This window comes from Pristis pectinata, chromosome 6 (assembly GCF_009764475.1).
Source record: "Pristis pectinata isolate sPriPec2 chromosome 6, sPriPec2.1.pri, whole genome shotgun sequence".
NCBI lineage: Eukaryota > Metazoa > Chordata > Chondrichthyes > Rhinopristiformes > Pristidae > Pristis > Pristis pectinata.
Genome location: NC_067410.1, coordinates 26,886,570 through 26,913,996, shown reverse-complemented (window position 1 = coordinate 26,913,996; position 27,427 = coordinate 26,886,570). Strand labels below are relative to the sequence as shown.

Sequence of the window (27,427 nt, the reverse complement as noted above, 5' to 3'; positions counted from 1 at the left end):
TTTCCTTCAACCTACAGGGGCAGGCAGAATTGCCTGCATTACAAGCTGCCCCAGAATGCAAGAAACCAAACTGCTGGAAGAACTAAGTGGGTCAAGCAGCAGCTGTGGCAAAGGGATGGTCAACATTTTAGGTTGACTGAGAATGTAGAAGAGCAGATAGCCTACATAAAGTTGTGAGAGGGAATTTTGTGATGGGGGCTGGTAGGTGATGGGTGGAAGCAGATGGGGTGGGGGAGTCAGGAGGGTGGGAGGTTTGAGGAGGGGGAGGGTGGAGTCATGAGATAGACTGGTAGGTGATAGGTGGAAATATAGGGAAAAAAAATTAGGCAAATGGAGCCAGTGAGGGGAGAGGGAAGGTTAGAAATAGAGGCCAGTACGTATTGGTGGAATCAGATAAGGGAAGGATGATTGGCAGATGGAAACAGGCAGGAGAAGGGCTATGAAAGGTGAATCAAGGGAGAAGAAACTCTAGTAGATAGGAATGTGGATGGTGGGCATCTGGGACCAAGTGAGGTAGGGTGATGAGTCTTGGGAGAGAGGCCCTGGGTCGATGGAAGTTGTGGGTTGCTGAAATTGGAAAATTTATTGTTCGTACCATTGGGCTCCAGGCTAGCCAAGTGGAAAATGAGCTGCTGTTCTTCTAGTTTGTGTGTGGCCTCACCATGGCAGTAGAGAAGGCTGAGGACAGACAGGTCGTTGTGGGAAGGGATGTTGAAATGACATGCAACCAGAAGCTCAAGATGGTTGATGTGGATAGTGTAGGTGCTCTGCAAAATGGTTGGCTAGTCTATGTTTGATCTCATCAATGTGGAGGAGGCTATAGACCAGATTGGAGGAGGTGCATGTGAACGTCTGCCTCACCTGGAAGGGCTGTTTAGGTTCCTGGATGGTGGTGAGGGAGGAGGTGAAGGGATCGTTGCAGGGGAAAATGCCAGGGGATGGGGAGGGTGGGTAGGAAGGGATGTGGACTGAGGAATCACGGATAGAGTGGGCCCTGCGGAAAGAAGAAGGGGGAGAGGAGAAGATGGGGCTGATGATGGGATCCTATAGGAGCTGGCAGAAGTGGCAAAGGTGCTGGACGTGGAAGCTAGTATGGGCTAGAGGATCGGGAGAACTCTATCTCTGTTCTGTCTGGGGAAAGGGGGGTGTGAGAGCAGATGTGTGGAGACCAAGCTTAGACTAGGTGACCATTTTACATATCATCTGCGATCTTCCCTCCGCACTCTGTCCTAATGCAGCATCTTGACTCAAAATGTCAACCACATCAATTCACTCCATGTGATATCAAGAAATGGCTAAGGGCATTGGATATAGCCGAGGCTATGGGGCATGACAACATTCCAGCAAAGTTTCAAAGTTGGGTTTATTGTCATATGCATAAGTACATGTATGTACAGGTGCAATTAAATACTTGCAGCAGCATTACAGGCACATAGCATCATCGAAGCAGCATTCACAAGAAAAACAAATTAAACATGAATTATATACAATTATATATATATTATATATATTAAAGTCCACTTTAGTGCAAAATTATGCAATTGGTCATAATGTTTTTAAACTGAAGTGGTGATTAGGGTTTTGCCAGATGGTTCAAGAACCGAATGGTTGAAGGGAAGTAGCTGTTCTTGAACCTGGTGGTGTGGGACTTCAGGCTTCTGTACTGCAATAGCACTGAAGAAATGCTCAAGAACTTGCTGCACCCTTGCCCGGGTATGTCCTGTCCACAAGAAGCAGGACAAATCCAACCTGGCCAATTAACAGCTCATTATTCTACTCTCGATCAGCAGCAGAGTGATGGAAGGGATAATCAATGGTGCTATCAAGCAGCACTTGCTTAGCAACAATCTGAACACAAGCTCTGTTTGGGTTCCGCCAAAGTCACTCAGCTCCTGATCTCATTAGGTACAAATGTGGAACAAAGAGCTGAACTCTAGAGGTGAAGTGCGAGTAAGTGTCCTTGACATTAAGGCAGTGTTTGAGTATGTTATCAAGGAGCATTGCACTGGAATTGCATTGGCTATGAGTTTTAGATTTTTTAGACTGAAGGATGCCTGATCTAAGAATCCTAGCCAATGCAATTCCAGTGCAAATCTGGCACCAATCAATACTAGTATTTGTAACATGCAACAATACAGCAGAGGCATTTTTCCTCAAAATCTGCCTCCAAAAGAAACAAGATCATCATCATATCTATGACGTAAATTGATTGCAAAGTACATATTGCCACTTTTTTTTATTTCACCTGGATTAGCATGTTGCTTAGAAATTAGCTTGTGGTCTCTGAAGACCTTTTTCACTGTTTCTATATATCCCTGATGACCCGAGAGATTTGGAACCTGTTGATACGCATTTAAATATTTTCTCAATTTTAAAAAAAATTATCAACACCACATTCAACTTATGTAAATTAATTAAAACAGTAATATTAATTGAAATATATTGTTTAAAAAGTAAACAATTATTTTCATTTATCTTTTTATAGAAGTTGGTGACCCATTCAAATGGTGTAATAAAGTTGAAGTACATATATCCAGTCCTTCAGTAAAGTTTACCTCCAGTGCTTTCGGTACTTCCATGCAGCAGTCTGCAAAGGAGTCTAGATTGTGCTGACAGCCGTTTGCTGTGCCATTTCCAGTTTGCTGTGGCTTCTTAGATTTAGGTGGGAAAAGCAATATCTGAAATGTGGTGGTTGTAGGTTATCTGATGGCATCTCTTCCTTTCTCCATTTTTTTTACTGCTTTTATTAACATCTTAACTGTACACTTTCTTTGCTAATGTTGTTTTTCTTCTTCCTGCAGCTACAATTGTAGACCTAACCGAGTACCAGCCATAAAACTATTTGTACAGAATACAAACCAGGACAATCCCCTGCACCTTCCATAAACTACTAATGAGCTTTTAAGTACTACTGTTGTAATCACGACTTCCAAAATGGTCCACGTACAGCCAGAAATGATTTCTCCCAATGGACATGTGGATCTCTATGAATAATGTTTATCCTGTCTGTATTCTGCTGCTTTTGCCATAGTTTGCTGGGTGAGCTGAAGAATTAGCATGATAGGCACTGACATAAACCTGTTTCATTGAAATCGCCTGAAAAAGTCGAGAATCTTTGACATAACTATTTTAGTTGGTTTAGCATTTATTTCAAGCAGGCATCTGGTCAGACTAAGGGACAGCTGAGCCAAACAAAAACCCAATGCAACTCCAGTGTAAATCTGGTACCACAAATAGCAGTATCTTTCACATTCAATAAAACAGTAAAGTAAGAATTTTCTTTTGAAGTCTGTAACTTGAATTGTTTTTTTAAACTTAAAAACTTGCTGTATTTTGTATGGGAGCAATTATCAAAACAGGAAAAATTTGATATACACTGATAGTTATTTTTGGACTATGTAATTTTCTTAGCATTAGTTATTTTTGCAAGTTTGTTTATCTCTAGTGATTGCATTATAAATCAGCTGCATTGTTCCCTTATTTAAGAAAACTCATAAATGTCTTGGATGGGATTTCTAACTTTATCCTACTTCTTAATGCTACTGTTGAACAGTTAATTCATGTGTGATGAATTACTATCTGCACTCTGTACAGTTGTTGCAAATAGAAAGTTATTGATTTGTGAGAAATCACTGCATTTTCAGTGCCAAGGCTCACTGGCAGTTCCATTGCCATTTAAAATCAAGATTATGAACAATTGGAAATTTCTGATGTATGATACTCATGTAATCTTCCACTACTATTATGGAATTCAATATTAATTGCACATTTTATGTTCTAGTACTATTTACTAAAGGGCCGTGAAATTGTGGTGTTGGACTCGAGCTCTATTATCTTGGATGCAGTGAAACTTTTTTTTAAAAAATGATTTGTATTGTAAGCTGTACTATTCAAAGAAAGTGATTCTATTTCATTTCAGTGTATGCTTAAAATACGACTTCATTCACTTATAGTGAATTTTCAATAACGAGCACCATTAAAGGACACATTTTTCCTTAATTCGGTTTGCATACTGAAGCATTTGGGTCGATTTTCCATCGCCCTAAAATTGCTGGCTACTTTTGCTGTAATAAGCAGTTTATTCCAACATGCCCCCCAGGTGCAATCTTCTGCTGGGAACTCTGCTCCCAGCACTTAAATGTGGTTGAGTCTGACAAAGTGGCTGTCTCAGCACAAGCATCCATCTGGATTCTCAAAACCATTTTGATATCTGGTGAACTTTGATAATAGTGACTGATTAGGGTAATAATATTTCAAATTACTTTAACATTCACAAATATATAGTAACTTTTGGGACATGAAAATATTATTAAAATGACATCTTTTTTTAACATTTTTGATGCAGGAGATGAACCACTTGCCACTGGATGCTTAGCCTCTGACTTGCTCTTGTAACCATTGTATTTATGTATCTGATTCATTTAAGCTTTTCTTATTGCCAAAACCCCTACCATCAATGTCCTGAGGGTCAACTTTGTTTACTGTCAAGGGAAGGTGATTAGAATCTCTCTTTTGAGACGTGTGCCATGAACAACCTATCAGTTAGATCTGATTTTTATTTTTAGTTCACTACATGCAGGCATGAACTACTTCGTTTTCTGAAGTATTGTGATGAAATTGAATACTGTGCAATTATCAGTTAATATCCATACTTCTGAGTGTATGGTGAAAGGAAAGTCATTATTAAAGTAGCTTAAGATGATTGAGCCTAGGATACCATCCTGAGGAATTCCTGCAGTGATGTTCTGGGGTGGAGAAGTGTTTTATGATCCTGGCAAAGATTAAAATTATTCTCTGGGCAATGTAAACCAAACACATTCTTCAAGTACAACAAATTGAAAATTAAGGAGAGTGATGAACCAGAGCACACAGGCAAAATTCCTTTGCTATTTTGAAGTCGATCATTTGTAGTTGTGTAACAAAATTTATAAGAGCTGAGAAGCAGAAGCATAGAATTAGCTGGAGCAACAATGTTCTCTGCAGGCAAGTTGAGTGATGTGAATATTGACGTGATGGCTTGACAATTGTTAACTTTTGCACACAACCATTCTCAGGTGGACATACAGAAGGATTACGCAGTTGAGAACAGCAAGTCTTATTTTCTGCTATTTAAGCTGTTTGATCATAGGATGCAAGGCCACCTGTTAATTCCAAAGAAGCTGTCATAAAATTACAATGCCAGTGGAGGTATGCTGGCTAGCCTCCCAGTATCCATTTTGGATATGTTCCAAATACTACAAATGATAGCTAGCAAGGTAAGGGATTTTGTTGTTTTCTAGCAGCACTGTGCTATGAAAACATAATGGCCCCAGGAAAAACGTGGGCTGGTTTCCCAGATATTGCACCAAAATGAGTGTTGCATGGAGAATAATGGCACATGATCCACATTTGTTCTGGGAAGACTGGGCTATTCCCAGATCCACATCTGGGAAGAGCCCAGCCAAATTTCTGGGGTGGCATAAAATAACCTGAACATGGTTATTTTGATGATTCATTCTGTCCAGTGTCCATTTTCAATTGCATAGCAATTGAATTTTGAGACCCTAATATCTTGGTGGCTTTACAGGGATCCAAGTGAGGAGGCAATTATTTTTCTGGCAGCAATCTCAATTTGTGGCAACAGTGTATTTCATTGCCTTTTGCCCTTGTACTTATGCAGATGCTTTTCTCGTATGACATCATTTACACTTGGGTATGTGGCATGTATTTGTATCCCTGCCCTTACAGCAACAGGAAAGACGATAGCAAGTTGTATTTCAATTAAGAAAAATGTTCCAAGATATTTCACAGAAGTATCATTAGATAAAAAATAATCTTCTGAAATTAATAGAATTTTAAATGTTTTCTGAAAGGATTGGAAATACTGCAAAGATGATGCATTTTTAAACCTTTGGTTGTTAAGTTTAATCGTATAAACACAACAGAATATGGAAACTAACCTTCTGGGTGTAGTGAAAAATATAATGCCATCAATCCTGAGGCCTAGTATCATGTAGCCTCATGTCACTCTGCATTTTATTTACTGGTAAACCACTGAAGCTGGTTGTGTAAGTATTCTCTTTTTAAAAAAAACTCACATGTATTCACTTGTAAAATATAGTTTGTAACTCAAGCAGACAAGGTCAACACAATGTGATGAATGAGAGGCAGGGAAATAAACTTTAATTGGAATTTCTTACCAGCAGTATAGTGTGGAATTAAGCACTTGGTATCTTCAAATGCTCATTATGTTATGGAAAATGGATTGGCTGTTGGAGAAGATAAACTGTACGGACAAGGTAGTTTATCTTTCAAGCAAATCAGAAATCCACTGAAGATGTCAGCTGCAAGTATTTGAGCCAAAGATGATGAGCAGCATGAAGCTTGTTATTTAATATAGGTTGCAATTTGATGTCAATCAGATCCTTTCATGGATTATATGTTCCTATACGTCAACTGGAACCCAAACTGTTCTGCTTTTCTAGAAGATGTCTGAGGATAATTTTAAAATAAATGTGATTATCTCTTAATTAATGTTATGTCATAAGAAGCAAACTATGTCTTAAAAGTTGTATTTTAATAAACTGGATCAAATGTGTGCTATGAAGAGCTTTATGCATTTGCCACAGCATGTTTGACACTTTTTTAAAACTTAGATTACACCATTGTGCTACCTATTTCAAATATTTACCTTTTTAATATATGGTTATTAAGCTGACTTTTATAACCAATATTTCATATGGTCCAATAACGTTTAATGATTGTTACAGATGTTCTGTGTTCATTTTTATTTGTTTCAGCACTAGGAATTTCATTTCATCATTTAGCTTTTAAGGACATTGACACCAAATATCTTTTTTTGATAGATCGAAAACTGTTTTGCACTTAGAATTCAAAAATTTCACTTATTTTTGCTCCCAGTTTCCAACAGCTGTCACTTTTATTTGGTCCATCTCTGAATTCTCGGCTCAACATTGTGGACCGAAGGGCCTGTATTGTGCTGTACTGTTCTATGTTATCCCTTTCTGGATTCTCTATCTCTTTATCAGGAGATAGGTTAGTGACAAATGGCCCGCCCCCAAGCTTTGCCACTCTCTAGTTAATGGTAATGCATTGATATTTGGGAGAGATCAGCTTTTGAGATTGAGCTTGTGTTTTAATAATGGCAATGCATGGTAGTTCTTTCTTGACTTAATAATAACCAAAATTTTACCCACCACTCTCTTTCACCCCCCCTCCCACCACCACAACAACAACCTGACTCTCCACACCCACAGCACAAACATTCCAGTTAGAATATTGTACGGCAAAAGTTTAGCAGTTTTTAAGTAATCACTGACTAGCATAAGATGAGCATTTCTTGAATTGGGAATTTGTGGAGTAGACATGGATACTATTTAAGACTATATAAATTTTAATAGCTCGCGCCGCCCAATTACACCTATTTGAAGGGAATTTTCAAAACACTAACTCATTATGTCATTTATTGTTAAAGGATCTATTTAGCCAGCTAATGTAACATTGGATGTTAAGATCAGCTGAATAAAAAAATGATCCACTTGACTTTATAAATTATTTCCATTGGTGAATAATAAAATAAATGGGCATTATATACTGCAGAGGTATAAGTCGAATTTAAAGGAATTTAGAACGAATTTAGAATTTTTTATTTGGGCATTGCCCAGATGAATTTTTAGGCCACAGTTATTCCTTTTAGAATTTCGTAACCTTAACTGATTGCTTCACTTGCACTGTTAGTCCATGGTATACAAGGTGCCTGCCAGATTCACAGTTAATTAGACCATCAACTAGAACTAGATCTCTGAAATTGCTGTTATTTGACTCCTAATTAGGGATCCCGGTGTTATAAATCTACATAGATTCTCCTAATCCATGGTGTGCAGGTTTCCACAAAATATAAAGAAAAGAACTTTGGTGAGCAAGGATAGAAAGGAGGGGAACTGTTGCTTGGTATTTAAGAGGTAAAATTAATGTCCATAAAGATTATATAATCACTAATGTAAACTTTAACTGAGAAGCTAAGGTAACAATGAGGATGGATGTACTTACGTCATTGGTAACAAAATAGTAAGTATATCTAAAAAGATGATTGAGCAGAGATACAAAATTTTCTTAGATTATAGATTACAGAATTGTAGCGGAGTCCTATTGCTTAAAATTGCAACGTTATCTCGGAACTTCAGAATATCTCGCTTGTCTTGGGGAATCGTGTGCAGAATTTCCTCCAGCTGACAGTTCAAGCTTAGAATTCTTGAGCTTCAGAGGCAGCTGGAAGCACTGCAGAGCACTGAAGGTGCAAGTTGCTGAACCTCCTTTACGTCAATTATGTGTGGTCCATGTTTCACAACCATGTGGCAAAATACCAGTGGATCTGACATCCACCATCATGAAGTGCTTTGAGATGCTGGTCATAGCATGCATTAACTCCAGCCTCCCAGACAACCTCGACCCACTGCAATTCACCTACCACCGTCACAGGTCAACAGTGGACGTCATCTCCCTGGCCCTACACTCAGCTCTGGTGCATCTGGACAGTAAAGACACCTACGTTAGACTACTGTTTATTGACTACAGCTCCGCCTTCAATACTATAATTCCAAGCAAACTCATCACCAAACTCCGAGACCTGGGACTCAACACCTCCCTCTGTAACTGGATCCTTGACTTTCTGACCAACAGACCACAATCAGTGAGGATAAGTAGCAACACCTCCAGCACGATTATTCTCAACACTGGTACCCCTCAAGGCCGCGTCCTCAGCCCTCTATTCTACTCCTTATATACTTATGACAGCATAGCCAGATTCTGCTCGAACTCCATCTACAAGTTTGCAGATGATACCACTGTAGTAGGCAGTATCTCAAATAACGATGAGTTGGAGTTCAGGAAGGAGATAGAGCTTAGTGATATTGTGTCATGATGACAACCTTTCCCTCAATGTCAGCGAAACAAAAGAGCTGGTCATTGACTTCAGGAAAGGGGGCAGTGTACATTCATCAGTTTACATCAACGGTGCTGAGGTCGAAAGGGTTGAGAGCTTCAAGTTCCGAGGAGTGAACATCACCAATAGCCTGTCCTGGTCCAACCACGTAAATGCCACAGCCAAGAAAGCTCACCAGAGCCTCTACTTCCTCAGGAGGCTAAAGAAATTTGGCATGTCCCCTTTGACACTCACCAATTTTTATTGATCCACCATAGAAAGCATCCTATCTGGATGCATCACGGCTTGGTATGGCAACTGCTCTGCCCAGGTCCGCAAGAAACTGCAGAGAGTTGTGGACACAGCCCAGCACGTCACGGAAACCACCCTCCCCTCCATGGACTCTGTCTATACCTCTTGCTGTCTTAGTGAAGGAGCCAGCATAATGAAAGACCCCACCCACCCAGATCATTCTCTCTTGTCTCCTCTCCTATCAGGCAGAAGATAGCAAGGACCACTTCTATCCCACTGTGATAAGATTATTGAATGGTTCCCTTATATGATGAGATAGTCTCTTGACCTGGCAATCTACCTTGTTATGACTTCGCACCTTCTTGTCTACCTGCTATGCATTTCCCTGTAGCTGTGACACTTTACTCTGTATTCTGTTATTGTTTTTACCTGAACTACCTCAATGCACTCTGTACTAACTCAATGTTTCTGCACTGTGTAATGAATTGATCTGTACAAACGGTATGCAAGACAAGTTTTTCACTGTACCTTGGTACAAGTGACAATAATAAACCAATACTAATGCTAAGAACACAGACCTTGCAGGTCAACATCTTAACCATAAGTGTGAGGTTGCTATTTTGTGAATTGTTTGGACTAGTTGCCTGTCTTCCCATGGCATATACTGAGTTTTTCTTTGAGAAAAATTGTGTTTGTCACAATGGATCCAAGTTAGCAAAATTCTGATTGTTTCCAGCTGAACATTGTTGAGTCTGATGGTAGGCAGAGATACAAAAGCCTTTTTCCGTAACTATAGATTTCTTAACATTAATAGTGAGTAAGCATGTGGTGCAGGCATAGGTAAAACAATCTGTGAACTGCTGAAGTTGATCTTCTATCCAGGCAACCAGTGCAGCAGCATTAGCATTGAAGAGTTCACGGTGACTTGGCCATTTGGATTCAGAATTGGCTTGCCCATAGAAGACAGAGGGTCGTGGTCGATGGGACTTATTCTGGCTGGACATCCGTGTCTAGTGGTGTTCTGCAGGGATCTGTATGAAGGCCTCTGCTGTTTGTGATTATATTTAAATAACCTGGATGAAAAATGTGGATGGGTGGGTTAGTAAGTTTGCAGACGATGCAAAGATTGGTGGCATTGAGGGTGATGTAGAAGATTGCCAAAGGGTACAGCAGGATGTAGATCAGTTGCAGGTATGGGTGAAGAAATGGCAGGTGGAGTTATAATCTAGCCAAGTATGAGGTGGTGTACTTTGGGAGATCAAATGTAAAGGGACAGTTCATTGTTAATAGCAAAACCCTTAACAGCGTTGATGTATCCAAGTCCATAGCTTCCTGAAAGTGGCTGCACAGATTGATAGGGCGGTAAAGAAGACGTATGGCTTTGGAGATGGTGCAGAAGAGGTTTTCCAGGATGCTGCCTGGAATAAAGGGTGTATGCTATAAGGAGAAATTGAACAAACTTGGATTGTTTTCTCTGGAGCAGCGGAGGTTGACGGGAAACCTGATAGAAGTTTATAAGATTGAGAGACACAGACAGAGTAGACAAATGGATCCCAGGATCAAAATGTCTGATACTAGAGGGCGTGCATTTAAGATGAGGGAGTAAATACAAAGGAGATGTGCAGGACAATTTTTGTTTTACACAGAGTGGTGGGTGCCTGGAATACGCTGCCAGGGGTGGTAGTGGAGGCAAATATGATACAAGTGTTTAAGAGGCTCTTATTGCTCCATTCTCTGCACATGTGTGCCTATGGGCACTGTATTGGCAGAAGGGATTAGTTTAGTTTGGCGTTGGATTAGTTTGTCACATCATCGTGGGCTGAAGGGCATGTTCCTGTGTCGTAATGTTTTGAGTTCTTCAATCAGGACTTGCTGCACTTTATGGTAGCTTTCAGTCTGAACTGCTTTGTTGGTTTCATCCTTGGAAAAAGGATGGAGTATGCTCTTTATTGTTGACTGCATAGATTGGGCAGGGTTTAGAGACAAGGAGTTAATCAGCAATTCCAATAGTCTTTAACCTTATTGACCAAATCCATAGGAAGGTCAATTGCCCCTGCTTATTGGAGCCTGCTCAGTTGCATGAATTGCTGGAAGGCACTACATAAAGAGATTACCATCAATTATGTAAAGTTTGCTTCAATCCCTTTTGACATTCCTGAGCCAAATTCACAAGGCAGTGGTGCTATTTAGTTCACTGCTGTGATCTGGTTGATGGACATCGAGGCATGTTTGTACACCAGAGGGCATGCAAAGTTTCAGGCTAAAGTTTCTCCAGGATCTCCTTGTCATTGGTGTTACTTGGTCATTGTAACACCACAGGGAGGAATTAGGGGAATCTTGATGCAGAGACGATATGCAGAAGACACTTTCAAACTGCTTCACTTTTGAAATATGTTAGACTGGGTGGAAAAATAGGGGAAGACATTTTTGAAGTGTTTCTGGAAATTTCCAGTATGTTTACAGCCCAAGAAAGGGAGAAGTATTACTGGACTTGATTCCAGGGAATGAGCCAGGCCAAGTAGAAGTAGTACAAGGTATAGAATCGCCATGGAAACTGATATGAATGAATATAGCTTGCACTATTCCAGTGCTGTCTTAACTACAATGGCTATTGAATATAAATCATTATTCATGCCAGAAAGTGTGGTCCTGCTGATAAAACTTCTGAGCTGGAAATTTCTTTGTTTCTTGGATTTTCATTTGACATCTTCTTGAGTTGTAATGTCTAATCCACAAAAAAGAAGCAATATTTTAGCGAGTCAATATCTTGTTGGCTGGGGAAAGCCAATCAACTGGAGAAGGGCTGATTTCAATAGGATAACCATAGAACAATACAGGCCCTTCGGCCCACCATGTTGTGCCGAATATATCTGATGTGGGGAAATTGGAATCAATGATTGGCACACAAAACTAATTGAAAAAGGGGAGGCTATTAAGGAAGAGGTGGCTTAGATGCAGTGAAATTAACATCCCACAAAAGAGATACATAGGGCAATTGAAGCTATTGAAGCTCTATTGAGCAAAGAGAGGAAAACAAAACAGAAACAAGGGTATATTGTCAGATGTTGGGTTGATAACACAAGTGACAACGAGATTAATTAGTGAAAGATCAGAGGGGAAGTAAAAGAGGAAATTAGTATGGAAAAAGACTGATGGCAAACATAAAAAGGGAATTCAGACATCTTCAATCTGCATTTAGACATGTAAACAGATAGCAAGAGCCATGTTCTTTTGATGGACTGAAAGGGCATCTACTCACCGTGGCAGAGATCATAGTTAAGGTAGTAAATGAGTAATTTACATTGTTCTTTACCAAGAAAGAAGATGCCACTGGAATCATAACACAGGAATATGTAGTTGAGATAGTAAGTTAAAAAAGTCAACAAGGATGCACTAGAAAGGCTGGCTACACTTAAAGTGGATATATCACCAGACTCATGCGGGCTGCATTGAGCGAAGTAAAGTTGGAAATTGCAAAAGTATTGATCACATCTTTGGAATCTGCAGCTTCTAACTTTGATATTGGAAGAATATCTGAGGACTGTAAAATTACAAATGTTGCACTATTGCTCAAAAGAAAGTTAAAGAATATACCTAGCATCCATGTGGAGGGGAAACTTTTAGAAACAATAATCGAGGATAGAATTAGCAGTCACTTGGATGTGTGAATTTATGAGGACATGACATTTATTTTTACATAGCTCAAATAGGTGGGAATTATCACACCTGCAGGAGACAGTTGTGGCCACTTCCCACCAGAATCTTACTATGATGGCTCAAGTAGGTCACATGGCTCTCTGGCATGTGTGACCTCACTATTGGCCTTTATCTCACTGATGAAATTTTCCAAGTCTCGTTCCTTAAATTTAGAGGTGCTTACCCTCTAACCCACAGTTTATATCACCCCCATAGAAACCTTAGTGTGTGCTGCCATGGTGTCTGGCTGCGATGGAAAGTATGCCTTTAAAGGCTGATACCATTTTCAGATTTGCACTGTAAAGAATCTAAAGTTACATTCAACTGAGTGTGGTACTTTCACAAATCAGATAGGCCTGTGTATGTTTCAATGAATGTTTTTGGATGTAAGCCAATGCAGTGCTGCTTCAAATGTAACTTTTAGCCATTATCATGTTCTCTTTGTGGGGAAAGTGAGTGGATGAGTTAGTGCTATATGCTGCATGAGTGCTATAGTGTACAATTAAAAGGTGATACCCAGTTTCTAGGCACATGTGTTTTTGAACATCTGGGGAGTGGGTTCAATGACATGGAGAATTGTTATTCTCCATGGTTATTAAAGGAGAGGTTATTAAAGTTTCCAGAATAAAACAGAGTTTAGAAGGGATAGGAATCTAACTTCAGGCAATATGGGGATGACTTTGAGAAGGGGAGCGGTGAATACAGAACTGTCAGTGTTGGTATTTGAATGCGTGCAGTATACGAAACAAGATAAATGAGTTTATAGCGCAGATTGAAATTGGCAGGTAGGACGTCGTGGGCATCACGGAGACGTGGCTGAAAGATAATCAGAGCTGGTAGCTAAACATCCAAGGATACAGATTCCTATCGTAAAGACGGGAAGGGTGGCCCTGTTGGTAAAAAATGAAATTAAATCGATAGCAAGAAGCGATATGGGATCAGAAGATGTAGAGTCTTTGTGGGTAGGGTTGAGGAACCTCAAAGGTAAAAAGACCTTCTGGACGCTTTCTCAATTCTGAATTCTGTATCAGCATTTTTCTGGTTAAACATAGGTAATAAAAACAATATAAACTGGCTCCTCAAAATTAAGTTATTTCTTATAATCATTTAATTATGGTAAGGATTTTAAAAAAATTATTCCGTAAAAAGTGTCTGCCTGCCTATCCATGAAAACCCAGGCCATAAATATTTCTTTTCAAAGAAGTAGACAGGTAATAATAATCTGAAATGATTGGTTATTTTTATTTCCTGATGTACAGCACCAGGACATAAGAACATAAGGAAACTGAAGTTCTATAGTCCAAGAAAAATAATTCCGTTTCAAGTGATCATGGGTCTTAATTTAACTCTGTTGAACGTATGTGCACATGCATGCACAATTCCAGAGCTTAGTGGCCTATGTGTGAGCATTGTGAATCTGATTTGGAAATGCATCTCTAAGAACTAAAACTGACAGAAAATGTTTGCTACCAAACTTTGATCCTATATATAATGTCAGGTATGCTTTTGAGAATGATACTGCATAACATTTTTCTTTATTTGGTAACATTTCTCTGAGATGACATAAAATTGAAGTGCAAGAACAAGCAGGTTTATCAAAGCTTTGTTCGTTCTGTATACAGATTGAATTTCTTCCTAAGTTGTGGACCAGTAAAATTCTGTATCAGGCACAGATATAAATTAGCATGTAAAGTGGTTCCATTATACTTAGGCCCATGGCCACCAAGTTTTGAATAGGGGAATGAAAACTCATTACTTATCTTGTAAAAAGTGTTGCTTTTAAATTCCATTTTCCCATCTATGTTCTATATGACGTGAATATAAATGATGGGAATATATGCAGTTCTCCTCGGGAAAAAAATCATAGGATTGACAAGGTTTTTCTTATTCTTTTCAGGATTACTGATTTGGGAAATATCAAACGACGACTGTATTTATCAACTATCCACAAGGAATTTTCTGCAACTCCACTGCATGCAAAAATACCACTCAGTATCATCAAACGTAAAATTGTAAGTTATTGTTAAAATAATTATGAATTGCTGCAAAATCATACAATCTTTCACTGGTTATATAAGGATATTATCTCTTAATGGTTCCATGTGTTTCAAGGTTAGCACTGAGTGCCACAGTTTCTACATCTTTTTGGAAAACCTATCCTTCTGATGAATGTTTTGAACTGTGTACTATGTTTAAAGAAAAATTCAGCTTGGCGTATTACACTTGACCATCTAAATTTGGAAATTTAATTATATTTTCCGGCAGATTGCTAACAGTGAATCTTTATGTACTTTCAGTCTTGGAACTGTACTATGATTTTGCTGCATGAAACTCAAAATACATACAGATTTCAATAACATGTTTACTATTTTATTTTTAGCTAATATTTAATGAATGAGGGTTGTTGTGATAAGCTAAGTGACAGGCAAAACATTCCAGTACGGTATCCATTAATTTGGTACTCTTTCTTCAATTTTTCTGCGTCCTTTGTGAAAAAGCATGTTTTCCTGTTTTATTATTATTGTCTGCAGTAACACTATATTCTGTCACATAACCTGAAAAGAGATTCTGGTCAGCGGATTACGTATTACCCTCAATAACTGTGCTGTCAATTTTCTGTGGAATTATGACCCACATAATCAGGACATGTTATACATAATTTAGTCTTCTGGAAAAGTAAAAGGATCTAAACTAACATCAAGGTAAACTACCATTCGGTTTCAGTCTTCAGCATATGATGAACGAAAACAAAATATTGGGATTGCGGACTCCCAAAATAATTATAGTTTTCTAAAATGGATTTATGATAAACATGATTGTACATTTAGAAGAGTATTTTGGTTGTGAATTAATAAACAACGGTTTTAATTTTGTCAATTTTAAATGAATGGGCCTCTTATCTGTGTAGCTGAAATGGCTCCAAACATTCAATAACCTGAACCATTGTGCGTTCTTGCTGGAGATAAATAGATTTATAATATTAGGTCAAGTTTGTATTTTGTACTGATCTTGGGTATAAAGAAAATTGAAAAATAAGTTAGATTAACCAGTTACCAAACAAACATTGGTTATCACATACCTTATGTTGACAAAACATTTCTAAAATGTAGACATTTAAACTAATTGTATGGAACAGGTGATTTTTTTCATATATAATCTACAACGTTTTGAATTATCTATGTAATTTGCAGTAATGGTATCATAGAAGAAGCAAGAACTCCCTTGTTAGCATTGCTGTATATAATATTTAGGCAGAACTTTTACTGGTGGAAAAAAATTAATATTGTTTTTAAGCTGTTGAGCATTAGATAAAATTATAAGGATACATATTAAAAGATATAGAAAATGAGCAATGCAATAAAGATTTGGAACAAAACTCTCTGGATGCTAATAATCCAAAACAATATCAGAAAATGACGAAAGTGCACAGCTTGTCATTCAGCATCTCTGGGGAAAGAAACAGAACTGATGTTTCAGGTTAAGGACTCTTGATGAGATCTAGAAAAGTGAGAAAATAAGCTTATTTTAAGTTGAAGGGAGTGGGAAGAGTGGAGAGAACAATGTCTGTGCTAGGGTGCAGGACAAAGTTGGCAATATAACTGTTAAGTTTAAATACTGGGAGTTGGTGAGAAAAAAAAAGAAACAAATTTAAACAAAGCTACAGCTACATCTGTAGATAAAGAGAAGCTGGGTACCTGAAATTATTGACTTCAATACTGAGTTTTGAGGGCTATAAAATGCCTGGGCAGAAAATGAGGTGCTATTCCTCGAGTCTACATTGGGTATCTTTAGGATAACATAGGGGGGTGGAGAGAGAGGTTGGAGTAAGAGTTAAAGTGACAGGTGACTGAAAGCTCAGTGTTGCCCATATGGATTGAACAGAAATGTTCTGCAAAAAGTCACCAAATCTGCACTTGTTTTCTCCAATACAGAGGAAACTACATCGTGAGAACGAAGTGCAGTATGTTAAATTGCAATAGATCTGTGCACTGGAGAAAACAAACATAGAATAGGTGTGAAGGTAGTCCAGTGGTCTGGCACTTTAATTCTCTGCTGCTGTCCGGTATAACCTCTGTGTTTGGCTTCAGTCTTTGTTTTCTTACATAGAATGCTACAGCACAGAACAGGCCCTTCGGCCCACAATGTTGTGCCGACATAGCTAATCCCTCCTACCTACAGAATGCCCATATCCCTCCACTTTCCTCTCATTCATGTGCCCATCCAAGCCCCTCTTAAAAGCCCCCAATGAATTTGCCTCCACCACCCTATCAGGCAACACATTTTAGGCATCCATTGATGCCCAAAATATGCTCAAGGAACTGCACTTCATATTAGATCTGGGCACATTGCTGTCCTTGGGACTCAAAATTGAATTTAACAATTTCAGATGACTGCCCTTTTTTCTCTTTCTCCAACAGATGTGGCTGTATCTTTCTTTTCATTTTTTCACTCTATCTCAACCTGCCATATTTTTTAAAGCAGTTGTTTCCTTGACAACTTGGGTCTGTTTCCTATCACAGACTTTCCCTCTGTTCTCTTCACCCCTCCCCTTTGCAACTTGAAACATGCTTATTTGCTCACTTTTCCAGTTCTTTGTGCTCTGTTTCTCTCACTACAGCTCAGTACAGTAAGGAGCATTGATTAAAGAAGCGGCATTTAGGCTCTGGATGCCTTCTTTCCGTGCTGAAAGTTCTATGATTCACTAAAATAAATATGCAGATTTTTAAAATTGAATTGTGAAACCCAATTGTTAAATAAATGAATAGACAATGTACTTATGACAATCTGTGTATGTGGAGAAGGTGTTTAGTTATAGTTAGGCTCCCAAAAATATAAACTTTCTAAGCAATCGTTAACCACCGTTATTGAATTGCTAACTGAGATGTTGGAAAAATAAAATTATTATCTCAGATAGCACTTGCTTTGGTATCATTTTTAAAAACTAGGTACTATTAACTTGGCATATGACAATCTGCAACTTTGAGGACTGAACAACATTATAGAGAAAGAGTCAGGCCCAAGCAGTATTTGAACATTATGGGTATCTTATATAAGAAATTATAAAGGCAAAGCATTTGCCATGAAATCATCATTTAAAGGCAAGTTTTTTTTTACTGACTCATTCAAAAGTGTTAGCATTCTATTATTGTTTAATTGTACAATTAAGATTGCAATTAATCTGATTTGCTTTTTATAGCACATGGCTGATTGCATTTAATGTTTTTAACTATTTCACAACTTCTTTGTAGCTTTACTCTGTATACTGGTCCCTTCTCGTGGTTAACAAAAAATTATCAACCTCATATTTAACATTAATAACTTGCTAAGAATCAGATGTTATTGTTTTAAAAAAAGTTCCAAACTTCCAATGTCCTTTACACGCATATGTGTTTTCCAACATCATTATGCTCTCCCTAGTCCCGGACACCTCAACTAGCAGAATTAGTTTCTTTCTACCACATCAGTTCTTCTCACTGTCTTGAAAACGTAGATCAAATCATCACTTAACTATCTTGAGTTCCAGGGTATTCAATCCTAGTTTGTGTAATATCTCTTTGAAATCCAGGTATTATTCTGATGAACCTGCTGTCAACTTTCTCCAAACCCTGGAAATGTTCATCATCATCAGGGAGTAATTTAACCAGAATTTCATATATAGCAGTTTAACTTCTGTCTTTCTCATTTCAGTATTCTAGATACCAAGGTCTGCATTTGATTAGCTTCTATTTTACTTATTTTCTCTGCCTGTGCATGACATTTTATTGATCTTCCCACAAGGATCCAAATACTTTTCCTTTTACTTATCAATTTTTACTTCAAAAAGTATTCTCTTCTGTATCAGTTTGGTCCAAAGCAGATAATATACTTGCCTATATTGAAATCCATTTGCCAAAGTTTTACAACTTAACCTGTTAATGACTTTTACATTATGCTTCCATTTGTGGTATCTCAAATGCAGACTATCTTTGTATCATTGAAATATTTTGAGAGGTATCCATGCTAATCTATGAATTGATAAAAAGTATACTGACTATTTGAGGCTCCAAACTGTTTCCATTCATTATCTGCTGCCATTCAAATAATTCCTTCACTATGTCAATAATTTGCCTTCAATTTCATGAGATTCAGTTTGATGTAAGAGATTCTAATGAGGAACTTTATCTAATGCATCCTCAAAGTCCAGATAAATAGTATCCAATATTCCAAAGGCAGTGAATTCCTTATATACATCTGTGGTTTCACCATTATCATTTTTCAAGAGGCTTATTTTTCTCCTAATTCTCTTTCTCCTTTTATAGTTGTAAAATAAAATTGTTTTGAAGATGTTATTCTTTGAAAGTCACTTCTTCAAAGAATTCAATCAAATTTGTAAGGCATGAACTACACTTTACAAACTTAAACTGGCTCTCTCTGATGGCTAAAAATTTTCAAGGTCTGAGTCAGTCAATCCTTTATTATCAATTCAAGTAATTTCTCAACAATAAATGTCAGTCTGAATTATCTATCATTCGCCTTCAAAAAGTGGAGTAACATTCACAACTTTACAATCTTTGGGAATGATTCCCCAGATTGAGAGAACTGCAACTTTTGTTTAGAGCATCTGCAGTGTCATTAACAGCAAAACAGCTATACACCTTGAAGATCTGCAAATCTTTCTACGCCAGTCCATATCACAGGAAGGCCCCAAACAGCATAGCCTCACATGACTTCTCGTCTTCTACCCACAAGATTTTAAATGACAGCAAACGAGAGAGTCTGGACCAGCCTCCAATCTTGATGGAACTGACAAGTTCCATCTGTCCACTTGAGGTGTATAGAATTCCCAGAAGCAGCAGCTTACTGGCTGAGTTGTACTTGAGTCTTTGGGACTGGATAGTCCCAAACCTGCTGAACATGTGCAGCACAATGTTTGTAGTGACGGCATGTTAGAATCCATGAGGAAGGGCATTATGATCTACAAGTAGAAGGCTGAGGGTGGGGAGAAATCAGGAGTGGTGACCAATCTCATTGTTGAATGTGAATTCTGTCCAGGTCGATGCCAATAGAGTTAAGTCTGCTCTGGGGCAGGTGGTCCACCTGGAGCAGACCTGTGCTGTACCCAGTAAGAAATTCTCTGACGGTCTTGCACTGTTCAAGGATACCATCACCTACTTGCAGGACAGTTGGTGGACACTTACCTTGTCAGCTTGGACCAAGAGAAGACCTTTGACGGAATATTGCACACATACATGATGGACGTGCTCTCCAAAAATGGGATTTGGGAAGGAAATCAGAAATTGGATACCATTGCTCTAGATCGACATCAGTAGGCAGTCTAAATTAACTAGTGTGAAACTGAAAGCTTCTTCATCAAAGGTGAAGTCAAGCATGGTAGTCCACTTTCCTCTGTGTTGTTTGTGTGTTGTATTGAGCCTTTTGCTGAACCCATTCAGTAACTGGGCCAAAGTCTCCCTGTACATGGATGATGCCATTGTCGTTTATTTGGACCCATTGTTGGTCTACAGATTGACCAGCATTTGCCACTGGTTTGAACTACCCTGGGAGGGGCGGGAGGTGGCCAGAGTCAATCACAGCCAGAGCCCTGGCCCGACCGATCCTCTGTTCCCTTTATCATCAGGTCCAACTAGCTGAAGGTGCTAGGAATCTGGTTCAGAGGACCCAAGGTGTTTGACAGGAATTGGCTGGAGCAGATAGCTAAGGGGAAATGGAGGTAGGGAAGAGTCAAGTACTCCTGCTCCTAAGTCATATGTCTGTATGTTGGTATCTCATACTGTTCCAGCATCCATTTCAACTTATCATACACTTTTATAGGTTATCTATTAAACAACCATAGTTGTCTCTCTTCCTGCATCACCTTTACAATTATATAATTTATTTTTTAATAGCTCACCTCATTTTCCTTGCAAAGTGTTTGAATTCATACTAGTCAACTTTAAATTACATTTTCTATTTGCCTATTTATTTCACTAGTTTATTTATGTTTTCTGATGTCTTTTACAGTTCTCGTTGTTCACCGTGTTTCTGAATTTTGTGTCATCTGTGGACTTTCATGATACGCCCCATATATCCAACTCATTAATCTACTTCAAGAGGAAAAGGCTTTAATATTACCCAAGGGAACACCGCTTCCTACTTTTCTATAAAGCAACTTTTGCTTTCTATCAGTCAATTTCATTATCACTTTTCCACTGCCCCTTTAATCCCATGGAGTTCCATTTTACTAACAAGCCTTTTTTGTGATTTGTCTGTTTGAATTTCCTATAAGGGGTTATTTAATATGATTTTTTTTCACTGTTTTTTGATTCTTGCCTAAAACAGCTATATTGCTAAATCTGTATGGCTTATAGCTGCATCTTGTGCATTGGCAATGATGTAAAAAAAATATCAAGTTATATTTAGCAATTAGTTTATAATCATGTTACATTCATTTCCCCCTCCTTGAATTTTTGTTACATATTTCCAAAGCTAAGAGGGACTCCTTTGAGGCCTTTGGACAATACTAATCTGAAACTGCTGGCTACTTATTGTACAAGACTGTCCCCAGTATGCACTTATTGAACTTACTCCTCCTCCTTGCAAAGAGGCATTTGGCCTCTGCTTGCTGCTTTCCCACAACAATGTGATTGAGATTGATTGTTCATCATTTAAAGATTTAGGGTAGGAACTTGTAACTCACCACCTTGTGGTACAATATCTTGGCATTTCTGTACTTTATCATGTAACCTATAGTCTACATTATTGTGCTAGGAATGCTAAAGGATGAATTACAGGCAAAGCAATTCAAATTAAATCAAGTTTTGTTTTCCTTGTAGTGGAGCAACATTTGCGTTGATATGGTGTCATTTACCAATGCAGCATTCAAAGGAGCAGGTTTTCAGTCCCTGGATAGAATTGTTGTCTCAGCAAATTGTAAACTAAGGAAGATATTCACAATGAAACTCCAGCCACAGGATACTACTTTTGTGGATGGTATGTATTTGGAAAAGTATAGACTTGTATAATGCTAAATAAAGATGATATCAAAAAATATTTATTAATTGGTATTAAACAAGCAAGTGCAGTTATGCAGAAAATAATCACATATAATTTACTGCAATATCTCACTAACTTTCACAACACTGCATTAAGAATTGATAAAATCATGAAGTTTCAAATTTATATTAAGCCACCATGGTAATTGTGTATATACTGCTGGAGTTGATCATTTATAAGTGCACCATTGAATATTTAGCCCTTGAATTTGGTTGACTAAATTTTAACACATTGCTTAGGGTATTTTCAGAATTTTGTCCTGTATGTCTTCCTTTTCCCCAGATATGTACTCGTTACAGTGTTTCTCTGAAGGACCCACAGACATGATTCCAAAATGCTGTCAGCTGGGCATTGACGTTGATCAAGTTACACAGCTTCTGAATGTAGTAAAACTTCAACAAGGAGAACTAAGGATTGGAAGCCAACAACGCACTTCAGCAGACTTGGGTATGATTGGAAGATTTGTCTAGTGAATTTAATTCAGAGTTTTTCTGTCACGTATTATCTTTCATAAGTCAATTTGAATTGATAAAAAGCAATTTGGCTTGTACCAACTACTAATTATATAGTTTACAGTATTAAAGACTTATGAAACTATTCTGATCATTTTATCAGATCTCTTAAAGAAAACTGAAACTGTTCAGTTGGTGTCCTTACATTTAGTAGAGTAGGTGTTCATCACTTTACTAAATATGTAAAAGTAAGGACATTTCAATTGCTGTTAGCAATTGGAGGTTAATTTTGAGGTGATTACTCAGTAAAATGTTTATCCATCTTGTAAATCTTCCATTTGAATTTCACAGCATGGATGCTGGAAATCATCTCACTTTTTCCAATACACACATCTTGATCTGGTAGTTGGTATTTCAGGCATATTTGAAGACTTAATTGATTGGAGGTTTGATTTGATTTTTCATTCATTATATTCTTCTAGCTATCAGGTACTGAGGAAAAAGTAACAGGTTAGCAAAAAAAAACCCCGGTTTCCCTTTTTAAGAGAACAAACCTTTGTACATGGAAAATGTTTAGTTTAATGTGTTACCCACAGTATCTTCATTACATTGGATTCACAGCATAAGAAAATGTTCAGTTTTATATGAGAACTAACTTCTTCACGGTGCCTTTTGACTCTTGAATAATATTTTATTTACTAGGGTATTGCATACTAAGTATCAAAACTAAAGGCAAATTTACAAAGAAATATCAGAGGCCATGAAGATAGTTGAACCAAAGTGAGGAAAATGGAGAGGCTGGCGAGGAAGGACTGTGTCAGGGGATTGAAGGTAAGATAGAGAGGGAAGATAATAAAAAGAAGGATTGAGGATGAGGGATTGTGGATGTGGTGTATCTGAGGGGAAAGATGTTGGAAGCAGGGTGGAACAAGGGAGCAGAGAATGGGAGATAGAAGGAAAAGAGCAGTAGGAAGAAAATGAGCGATGGTGAAGGAAGACAGAATGAGGGATTGGGAAGGGAAATAATTGGTTTGATGAGAGGCAGAAGAAGACAATGATAGAAAGGAAAATGAGGAGAAAGGACAAGGAAAAGTGGTGATAGAGGTAGGAGGTTGGAGGAAGGTTGATAAGTAAGGGGAAGAGTAGGGGACAAAATAGGGGAGGAGAGTGAGAGAGAGAAGTGAGGGACAAGTAGTTTGAGGAAGTGGCAAGATGCACTGAAGCTGAAAGGGCACATTAGGAAGGATAGAAAGAGGTAAGTGAGAAGATGCAACAGAAAAGAGGCACAACGGGAACAGGAAGTTAGAACAGGGCTGGTAAGTGATGGAAAGAGTGAGGGAATAAATGGGGAGGAGGGACGGAGAGATAAATGAGTCTCACAGCAGAAATCTAGTAGAAATCTGTTTTTCAACAATGAACACTAAAGCGGAAGTGACTCAGATGACATAAGATACACAGATTCCAACTGAGGCTAGGTAAACCTCAGTCTATTGCACTGCCAATCCTATCTGAGCTTCACTATTGCTGCTTGATGAGACAATCCTGCAAACAAACTACAAGGAATCAGTCACATTATGGATTTCATATCAGGCAACTGCACTGACATATGAACATGACATGAAAGAGATCATCTTTCGTTCTGAAAATGTACTTCATATCATTAACAATGTGGACTGCAAAGGAAAATTGCAAGTTACAATCAGCAAAGCACTTGGTTTTACAACCATGTGGTCTATTTGCAAATATGGAAGCCTGATCCAGGGGGAAAAATCAATGCCATACCCCATGAAGATTTCAAGGAAAAGGTTTCCATTGCTGGTTTAAAAAATGCCAGAGACAGTAATTTTCCAGTTGCAGGCAATATATTATGCACCAAGGTTAAAAGTCGTTAACTGGAAATGAAGATGTTTTAGGATTAGTTAACAAATATGCACACCATCATTAAGAAAGTCATGACTAAGTTGTTCCAATCTACAGAACACTGTGATAAGGGCTCCAATATAATCTTTTCTACTGATCTTGGAGGATTCATTATAGTGAAGTTCAACTGTTTGTTGTGTGTTGAAGGTCATCATCTTGTTAATGCATGATTTGCCAGGTTATCTTATTCAATGAGTCTTTATAATTCAAAGGTCCATTGCTATTTTAAATAAATGGGTTTCCATTATTGCTTGATTATTTATTGAGCAACTAAATCACACCATTGTTAATTGTCTATTGGCTACAGTGCTCTGTATTTCATAATCTTTCAACAAAATTAACTTGCCTGTTGATTGTTCCATTCCATAAACAACATATTACATATTTTACAGCAAAGATTTCAATATTCTATTTTATTCCATTTGATAATATAGGATTTTAGCTTATGCAATGACAATTGACTACTGCACATCTTGACAGGAATCATTAGCTATTCATTACCTCATACATCTTATCATCCTGTTGTTAAATTTTGCTTTCTTTTTACATCAATGTCACAGTGCTATCATTGATTCAATATCACTGAGGTCACTGATTTCTGGATGCTTGAAAGATATGTGACTCAAGGAGTGTTTTAATTATTCTGACGAAGGGTTTTTGACCTGAAATATTAACTCTGTTACTCTTCCCACTGATGCGACATGAGCTGCTGAACATTCCCAGCATTTTCTGTTTTTATTTTAGATTTTCGGCGTCTGAGATCTTTAAATTTTTATTTAATTATTATTTGTTTGTCTCATCTACAAATGATTGTGAATGTTTGATAACTGTTGCATCAGAGGCATTACTTAACTAATTAATTTATCTTTGACCTAGCTAGTAAACTTCTTACTAAAGTTATGGCATTCTTTTCTTGGATTGACAGACAAGCAATTCATTATATTTTGGAATCAGAGGTACTGCCTGTTTCATGTCTGGTCTTTTCTCAGTGTAGCAGTATATCATTCTCAAATATCAAAAGTATGTTTTACCCTTTTCACTTGCTGACGGTGCTCTTTTGATAGTTGTCATCATCGGATGCTTGTTTTCTTCATTTGCATTGGAAATGTTAAAGTTTGGCTGGAATTATTCTTTTCAGTTGCAGAAATCTTTTTTACACGTTCACCAGAGTTCATTTGCAAGTGCTGTCTTATCTACTTTGCCACTGTCTTGTATTAAACAAGAGCTTTTCCTAGGTCCAGAGCTGTTCATCATCATCATTGGCTGTAAGGCACAGGTTCATTTTCTGGACAAAAATGATGTTAGTGATATGTTAACAATAAACATATTTTGGGATTTCCTCCAATCTCATGAACCTCACAGGACGATGGCAATTGTTCCCTTATGTGGACATATATGCAAACTTTGAACTTCCCTGAGAGGGGAAGGAATATTTTTTTCATCTCCAACAAGAAAAAGGAGGCAGGTTGAAGTTAACAGCATGAAATCTACACTATAGCAGTTCCTATTCCATTGGGTTATTTGACATGTCACTAGGGCTATTAAGCTGACTGAACTATGGGGTACTGATCTCAGGATGGACAACATACTCCTTCTCTAAAGTAAAGGAACTGAAAAAGGTGCAAATTGTTACCCTCTTCTAAGAATTAATGAAGACATCACTAGAGTTCTGCACAGAAGCCTGGGCAGTTCTACCTCCCCCACCAACAAAGCATAGGAGCTGGATGTTGTATTTTACAGCTGCATAGACCATATGGGATCACATTATCAAATGGCTATATGGTCCCAAAAATAATTCTGTTGCATCTTGCTATTTCTTGAAGTTCTCTGTCATTCAGCATTGTGTTAGTGGCTGATATGTGCATACTGATGTTAATTTTTCATTTCAATACCTTTAAGAGAAACTGAATTTCCTGAAAAGTTTCTGAAACATTCAATGTAAAAGAGAAGAGAGAAAATCAATATATAATTGATCGATAGCAATTTCATGTTGAGGCATAACTAATGAAGAATATACTCAATTATTTGTTCCACTTCACAGAAATGTCTTCCAAAACCCTCTGTTGGTCACTAACAATAACACCATATCCAATGCCAAAAATCACTTTCTGTCCTCCAGATTCGCACCAATAATGCATTGCCACACGTGTGCATTTAAAATGTTGTCTTAATGCAGCTCAATATCAGCTGATGTTGACTGAGATTTCTGGAGCTTAGTAGGAATTTTCTTTGTAAAATACTTTATATTTTCCTCACTGAGAGTTTCACTGTGCTTGAGCAAAATGTTTGTTCATACAATACATATATATCTCACCCCAGCAAATTACCACCCACTACTCCATCTCAGTTATCTATTTCATAATCTTGTTCATTTTGCTCTAGCCTGTTCTGTATATCTTATCTTTTCTACATTTCTTAAAACATTGATGTACTTCCTGCATCGTCTTCTCATGTTCCACTTCTTCTGGCTATTAGCTTTAACTTGCCTAGTATTGGTGACTCTATGATTAAGTTGTTATTATTTTATAGTTGTGCAAACAATGGACTATTTGTGTGACTACTAGTGAATATTTCAGATCAATTAACTCACAAAATTATTGAAAGCTTTTTGTACATCAGGTGCAGCTTGACCTGTAGATTGTACAAACAGCCAACATAAATTTCACTGTAGGGAAATACAAGAGACCGCAGACGCTGGAATCTGGAGCAACAAAGAATCTGCTGGAGGAACTCAGTGGGTTGTGCAGCATCTGTGGGAGGGGGAAAAAATTGTCGACGTTTGGATTGAAACCCAACATCAGGACTGAGAATGGAGAGGGGAGATAGTCAGAATAAAGAGGAGAGGGGGAGTAGTGAGATAGAGGTCTGAGGTGATTGGTGGACTGAGGAGGGGTAAAAGATGATGGGCAGGTTAAGTTGGGTAGGGAGTGAAGGGGTGGAGTTGGGAGATAAGGTAGATGATGGATGAAGGCAGAAGGAAAAAAACGAGAGGCAGATGGAGTGAGGTAGAGGAAGGGGAGAGTGAAGATGGAGACATTTGCTGGAGGGGTGAAGGTTTCTGTTTAATTCAGAAACCTGCCAATGGTACTGACATATAAACAAATCATAATGAATGTTAGCTCTAGAGTTGTACAGTTTATCTCAAAGCAAACAG

At 38.0% G+C, this 27,427-nt stretch overlaps 1 protein-coding gene across 1 annotated transcript in view; it reads left to right on the top strand.

Moving 5' to 3' along the window:
• The window catches only part of cfap20dc (CFAP20 domain containing), a 263,203-nt gene that overhangs the window by 87,252 nt on the left and 148,524 nt on the right, over positions 1-27,427 (top strand). The window contains exons 5-7 of the mRNA XM_052017624.1: positions 14,766-14,880; positions 21,682-21,838; positions 22,184-22,348. Of these exons, the coding sequence (XP_051873584.1) occupies positions 14,766-14,880; positions 21,682-21,838; positions 22,184-22,348 (437 nt within the window). The remainder of the gene's footprint in view (positions 1-14,765; positions 14,881-21,681; positions 21,839-22,183; positions 22,349-27,427) is intronic.